The 7,504-nt window shown below is 36.6% G+C and overlaps 1 protein-coding gene across 2 annotated transcripts; it reads right to left on the bottom strand.

Annotated features, from left to right (window-relative positions):
• Positions 1-3,128: 3,128 nt before the first annotated feature.
• On the bottom strand, positions 3,129-6,099 carry LOC149262514 (F-box/kelch-repeat protein At5g43190-like). 2 transcript variants are annotated; one of them, XM_089424840.1, is made up of 3 exons: positions 5,875-6,099; positions 5,216-5,388; positions 3,129-5,061 (listed from the first exon to the last, which is right to left on the bottom strand). In XM_089424840.1, the coding sequence occupies exon 3, from the start codon at positions 4,414-4,416 to the stop codon at positions 3,346-3,348; it is 1,071 nt and encodes a 356-aa protein (XP_089280966.1). In that variant the 5' UTR covers positions 4,417-5,061; positions 5,216-5,388; positions 5,875-6,099; the 3' UTR covers positions 3,129-3,345. The 2 variants fall into 2 exon arrangements, with proteins under 2 accessions (XP_089280966.1, XP_089280969.1); XM_089424843.1 differs by lacking the exon at positions 5,875-6,099 and adding an exon at positions 5,761-5,859.
• Between the last annotated feature and the right edge of the window lie 1,405 nt (positions 6,100-7,504).

Here is a 7,504-nt window from a genome sequence, read left to right as displayed (position 1 = left end):
ACTACGGGCAGACACTGGATCCCCAGAATGAATGGCTAGCTAAAATATGGAGGAGGAATGTTCCCACAAAGCTAAAATGCTTTGGTTGACTTGTAATACAAAACCACATTATGACTTGGTAGAATTTAGCTAAAAGGGGAATATAGGGGCCAAGGTGTTGCCCTCTTTGCAGATTTGCATATAAGGATACCCAACACCTATTGTTGGAGTGCCCTTATGTGTTCCTCATTTGGGTAGAGGTATCTAACACTCTCAAGATCTCATCATTGGTGGATGGGTCTTCTATAATCACTAGTCTACATAATTGGACAGCTAACCACCTACAACACAAAGTTGTTCCTTTATACATATTTTGGGGCATTTGGCAATTCTGGAATGGTGTAATTTTTGAAAACAAACTCCCTAATTATAAACATGTTTCCATGAAACACATGTTTCCATGAAAATAGTGTCATACTACATGGAATTGGGCCCTTGCAAACCTACTCTCTCCCAGCGCAGAGTGACTTTTAAAGAGTTTGATAATACCCAACCAGTGGGATATTTCAACGGAATTGTTGCAAATGGACTATGCAGTTGTGGGGCCATCATCTCCACCAGTCCCTCCATGGCCTATCATTTCCACTGGTCTGAGGGTGTAGGTACCAACACAAGAGTTGAAGTGTTGGCGCTACGGGGGGTACTTCGTTGTGCTAACCGACGTGCACTTGAGGATATCGCAGTGGCAAGAGATTCAAAGATAGTGATTGAATGGGCCACTGATAGGGCATCTCTGTAGGCACCTACTCTCCTCCATTGGATGGAACAAGTCGATGCGTTAAAGGCCTCCTTTGCATCCATTCATTTCTATCATATCTACTAGGAGCACAATGCCCCTGCGGATACGCTGTCTAAAAGAGGATTCTTTGCGCCTATCGGGAGGATTTTCTATGAGATGCATATCAATGGCACCATTCTCAATGGTGCATCAATCCCTTATTAGAAGCTCAGGGTTTTGAATGCTTTTCTCCTTCAAGTTATTTATGGTGGCAGTCTGACTTTTTCACTAGACAGTAAGGCGTGTTTCTATGACACAACCTTCTTTTTTGTAATTGCTAGATTTTTAATGTTTACCATGCCTGATGGCACATCTAGGAGTGAACTGGTTACATGTGTTTCTTTTTCTGCTAGAATGATTTTGTAGACCAAGGCTGTAGATGTAACACTCTTTTGTATTCAATAAAAAATTGTTATGTTTTCCTTTGAAAATTACGATTTTTCCAAAAAAAAAAAAAAAACAACTTTATCCTTTGTTAATAATTTTAAAAAAATATCATTAATTTTAAAAAATATCATTTATTTATATCATACCATTTTTATAATCCATTATTTAATTTATATTATAACATTTAAATATTTAAGAATCCCATTTGCCTTGTTCATGTTACGCAAGTGGCGGATATAAAATGGCCAACCAATTATCTACAAGAATGAAAAATAAAGGCATCCGTCCATATTTATTTAAAGTCATAATATTAAGTGCCTGTTAGGTAACTTCAAAATAATGTAATAAGGCATATTATATTGTATTATATAAAACAAGGTCTTAGATATTAATAAAGGCACACCACGTGTTCGTTACGGCAACTGTGTCTTAAAAGCCAACTTTGCATTGCATTAATGAGGATAGGTGTGTCCCAGTTATGTAATGAGACCTACGTTATTGGCGTTGTCTAAATATTCCACAGTTTGGATTTAAATACAACTCAAATGGGTTAAATCGTTACTTTAAAAAAGAAGAATATACCACTACAATAAGTCCAAATCATCAAGTATTTAGGCAGTGCCCAAATTATCAGTAAATGTCAAACCTTGTACTTGTTAGAATAGCATGATATTGTGTTAAATGATGTTAGGGTTAGAATAGCGTTGATAGAAATCAAATTAGATTATAGATAAAGGGAAGTGCCTCAATATAAGGCATTGATGCTTTTTTGAAACTTGGAATTGCACCAGAGTACCATCTCCCAAATAGGATTGCACTCTAATACAATCATCCAAAACTTTCCTCTTGTGCTCCTGTATTGCTAGCTGTTGACATTTTGGGTTTGCATTTGCTCATTCTGGTTATAGTATTAAGTGGTGTACTCAGGTTCACCACGACATCCAAAGGTATAATGGGCAACATGATTACAAACAGGTCAAAGCTCTGAAAATTTGCAATACCTGCATCAAACAGTTTATCCCATCCATTTGGAATGTCATTTCCAATTAGTGCTCCTAACTTGCTAACAAATTTACACTGAAAAAAGGAACAAAATATTGTGCAGACCCATTTTCTTTGAGGTATATTGCTGACAGTAAATTGCCTAAAATTTTTAGGACAATTGGAAAGCATTGAAAACAATTACATGATCAATGTCTTGAATTTTTGTACACAAAAATGCCAGTACAACAAACAATTGTGACAACTTTAGATAAAATCAACAGTTGCACCAAAAACATACATGTATGTTCCATTACAGTCAATACCATTGAGGCATGGGGCATAAACCCTATTTGTAGATAGGCAAAACAATTTTGTTAACCCTGTACAAAACCTTGCGTTGTAATCGGAAATATAGGACATAGATAAAATTGTTTTGGCAATAAAGAATATAACAAATTATTTACAGCGAGATACACAAGCATAAACTTCATAATTGTAACTAGTCTCCATCTCTTAGCAATGCCAAACAGAAACTGATAACTTGTGCATCGTAAATGGTGAACCTCAAACAAAAACATTGTTTGCAACTAGCAAAAACCTGCTGAAAAACCCCACTGCAACTAAAAAATATGCAAAATCAGCCTGGTCGACAAAGGTAGCAAACTCATCGGTATTAACACATTTAATCTTTAGGAAGGGTGTCCGATGCAGAAGATGAAACTCTTTAAACATAGATTCCAGACTGAGAAGCATGCCTTTAAGTTGCTTGTATGCTACAAGTGCAGGCAAGTGCAAACTAGACCAAAGCAGGAAAGGTGTCCGATGCAGAAGATGAAACTCTTTAAACATAGATTCCAGACTGAGAAGCATGCCTTTAAGTTGCTTGTATGCTACAAGTGCAGGCAAGTGCAAACTAGACCAAAGCATATAAACTGGGACAGAAGGAAAATCATAACTTACTGAAAAACCCCACTACAACTTAAAAAAGCAAAATCAGCCTGGGTCGACAAAGGTGGCAAACTCATCAGTATTAACACATATATTTGATCTTCAGGAAAGGTGTCGGATGCAGAATATGAAATTCTTTAAACATAGACTCCAGACTGAGAAGCATGTCTTTAAGTTGTTTGTATGCTTCAAGCGCAGGCAAGTGCAAACTAGACCAAAGCATACAAGTTGGGGCTGAAGGAAAACCATTTGAAACCATAACTTGCTTTCTCAGGTATAAATGGGCATCGGGGCAACCAATGCCATGTCCGACGAGACAATTTGTAAACCAGAACTTCAGGCCAGGTGAAACAAGATAGGCAAATGAAGTCTTCATGACCTATGCAACAGATGTGCTCATAATTGTGGTAACAAATTGCAAGAAATTTCTTGCACATCATCTCTGGCAGTTTCTGGACCTCCCTCCATTCCATTCCATCATGAATAAGCTCCCACACCCAGACGCTCCTTGAAATCCCATTAGCACCAACTCCTCCAACAAGATACAGTTGATTACCACAACTAACTAGACGATTGCATGTCAAGGACTCTGGCATAGGTGCATTCACTCTTAACCATGAATCCTTTCTCACATCATACCCCATAATCATAAAAGGCTCTGAAGTTGTGAAGTAAATCATATTGTCACAGTAAGTTGCCTCATATCTAAGATTTGTCCTCAGAGGCAAATCCCCTGTTCTCTTCCAGCTATCAGTTACCGAGTCATAGGCCTCGGTTCTTCTATCTGGCGAACCACCAGCCAATAGAATCTTGTACCCTCTGGGTTCTTCCACAGCCACCATTGCAATGGCACACAAATTATGTTCAAACGAATTATAGGGGAACTCCCTCCAATTTTTAGTAAGAGGATTGCAAACCAAAAGACAGAATGCAGTTTTCAAGCACAATAATCCACCTGATGCAGCTACTACCTCCGCAGTTGGATAGGGAAGGAACGAAAGTGATATGCTGTGCCACTTGTTAAGAAAGCTATCATAAGCCCTAAAAATTCTTTCATCCTGGCGCTTCAACATGATTAACCAGGGCCTGCGGTTAGATATTTTGCTACAAAGTGAAAGGAAGCTTGGTGATGATAGAAGAGCATTCCATCTCTTGCATACACAGCGGAGGCAGAGAAAGGATTCTGCCGGTAGCCTGGCAAGGATTCTATCCACCACGTCATCGGGAAGATTGCTCCAGATACTGGTTTCCATCCTTGGCCCACTGCTGGACACCTGCATCGCTGTGCAAGATGCAGCTGAAAGCCCGTTGCAATATTCAGGGAGATCCAACTATTTCAAGGCTCCAGATACAACTGCTGTACTGCAAGAAAAACCACTCCAACTGCTGTCTGTGCCATCTATGGTCCTCTAAAGTTAGAACAGCTACTCTTGCACTCTTCCAAACCCATTATAGAGTCCAGGTAAGTGAGGTAGACTGCAGACAAACAATAGTATTTTTGCAGCCAAATATCTGGTCTCTAAAATCAGATAATAATATCAAGATTGATCCACCTGAAAAAGTCTCTTGCAATTCTAAATCAACCAATATAATTGCAAGCCAAAGTGACAGCAGAACACCCTAATTCATGAACTCTTTCAACACGGGATCAAAAACACTTACACAGTGAATGGTCACTGCATACGAAAGTACGAGCATGCATAAATCTTCCAGCCAGTCAATGCTCCTTTCAAAAAACTAGCCCTAGAAGATCGTTCAGCCCAAACAGTGAACATAACGGACATGATCTGGCAGACTCTGTCCACTCTCACACGATGCAGATCAAAGGATCAAACTATGTTGCAGAAGGAACCGTTGTGGACGCTAGTCCCTTTTGAATTATTCAGAGGTGGAAATTCAGGCAGTACTAAAGTTCGCCTCGCAATCTGAAATACAGGGAAGTGTCATCCGAATTATAAAAAAACTCATGCAAAAGCTTCAGCCTGGGCATCTTCAGTAAAGGCAGGCTAACCCTTAGGACCTTTATGAAAGCTAATAAATGTAAGAAACAATTCCTTAACACCCTTGGATCTATCATACCTTCGTAACAATAAAAGGGTTGAAAGTCCCCAACCCATGTTGTCTGTTCCATCCTTGTACACTTTAAACTTGCAGAGAGGCTGTAATCAAAACTAAGGGTTGCGCCAGTAGAATTCAATGCCTGGATCTGCTACTCTAATTAACCCCTCCAACTATTGTAGTAGCAATTGTAACTGCAGCGACCATTTCCAAGCAATAAACAAACTGTTTCTTGCAAATAAAAATCTATACTGTTAGCACTCAACAATCCACCTAACCTCTAATGCCCTGGGCCCTGCCTGAGACAGAAATCTTCAGCTAAAGTTAAAAATCTAAACCCGATCCCCAAACGGCACCAATGCTCAACCAAACAGACCAAATCAGATCACTAAACAAGGTAGGTTATCAAATCCAGTACGAAGAAGATGGCACGGCAACCCAAAGAGGGTCAATAAAAATGCAATAAATCAATACAATCGGGTGAAACCACAAAATTGAAACTAGTAGAAACACAAATTCCTGAGGTCAAAACCAATAAATCTGGAATTCCGTGAAAAGCTGCCTACCTAATTCAATAATTCTCAATCAATATCTACAAAAGGCTGTCACTGAATGAACCCGCAGGCAATCTGATAAGCATATAATGCAACAAAAATGAATTGAATTGAATGGGGCCATACCTTTATTGCCGAATGCCGCGTTCCTGTCCATTTCCACAGATGATTGATACCTAACTTTTGTCCAATTTGTTGAAAATCCTGCCAACCTCCCCTGTTTTTACTCAGAAATAAGCCTGATATTTTGGTTGAGCGATAAGCTTAAGATTAAATAGTGTTTGAGGCTAAGCATGCCCAGGGATTAATGACTAAAATTCTTTTAATGACAAAATAAAATCCAAGTGCTAAAATTGCCTAGGGATAAATGATTAAAATTCTATTAATGACAATAAAATAAATCCAATCCGCTGCTGATGCGGCCTCAGTTTTCAAAATAAACTATCGCTAACTAGCCTATAAGGCTCCATTTAAATTATGAATCCCAGGCCACCTAGTGAGTTAGGGTTGTAATATTTTATTTCAGTCAAATCTGCATAGCTAATAAGGTCTTAATGGTACTGGTCTGGGATAATTATTCTTTCTGGGTCAACCCAAGTAAACATAAAAGTTCAGGCCACCAGGGTCAAAGAGTGAACAATATAATGGAATTTGGTGTGTGGTTTACGGAAGTTAGAAATAGAAAACGGATTTGATGGTGAAAATGGATTCAGTGTTATTAAAAAATTTAAGCATTCAAAATTTCAAAACTTCACTGGTGTAATCAAGATTTTTAATTTTTTTTATGTATTTTATTATAATCTTACCAAAAATTTTATAATTTTGAAGTCTCAATAATAAGTTATTTATACTACTCTATTTTTAAAAATTTCTACAAAATTACCGAAATTTCTATTATTTTCTAATCTCATTTTTGTGAGCTATTTATGCTACGCTATTTTTAAAAAATTCTACAAAATTACCAAAATTTCTATTATTTTGTGAGCTATTTATTCTACGCTATTGAATTTTAATATTAGTCGTGGTTGACTTGTCTATATCATGCACGACTCTAGAATCAACCATTCTAGAAACAACCATTATTTAAAAATATCGAGGTTTAGCAGAAATGAAACGTCATGTTTTACCATAAGCCAGTCAAGGTGGTGTTGAATAGAGGAGTATTAATAAGAAAACAAATGGTTCACGGAAACGTGAAGGATGACTTGTACCATTCTGGAAGCAAACTGCCATTTGCTTGGTTGAATTTCAAACCCGAAGGGAAAAAATATACGGGAAAGCAACGTTTAACCTCTAATATAAGTTAAAGTTACATGTAACAACACTAAATCTAATTGTATTGGACACTGACATTTCCTAAAATGTACGGACACTACAATATTTTCTTCTTATTGAGTGGTAAAGGGATTTTTGGCGCAATAAAGTATAATATTTAAAATAATAAAAATAATAAATTAATTTAATATGTTGTATCATAATTTTTTTATTAATAAAATTACAAACTATTTTAAAAAAATCATATTATATATCATATTAAATTAAATTTAAATAATAGTAATTTATATTTTTAAATATATAATTAATAAATATGTAAAAAATAAATAAATTTAATTTTTAAATATATATGGTAGAATTTGTAGTTTCCTTATTAAAATATTTATATTTTTTCTCTTAAAATATTTCACTAGTAAGATATGGATTTGTTTGATTTTGTCTATCTATTTAATCTCGACTAAGTAGGGAAATACACACTTGT

This window comes from Pinus tabuliformis, chromosome 6 (genome assembly GCF_031772625.1).
Source record: "Pinus tabuliformis cultivar Carrire ecotype Pingquan chromosome 6, CPIR1, whole genome shotgun sequence".
In the NCBI taxonomy this organism is placed as follows: domain Eukaryota; kingdom Viridiplantae; phylum Streptophyta; class Pinopsida; order Pinales; family Pinaceae; genus Pinus; species Pinus tabuliformis.
Note: the sequence above shows the minus strand (reverse complement) of the source record. Positions and strands in the feature narration are given on the sequence as shown.

Excerpts from the sequence above, each read along its gene's own strand:
- LOC149262514 (XM_089424840.1), bottom strand. The coding sequence starts at position 4,416 with ATGCAGGTGTCCAGCAGTGGGCCAAGGATGGAAACCAGTATCTGGAGC.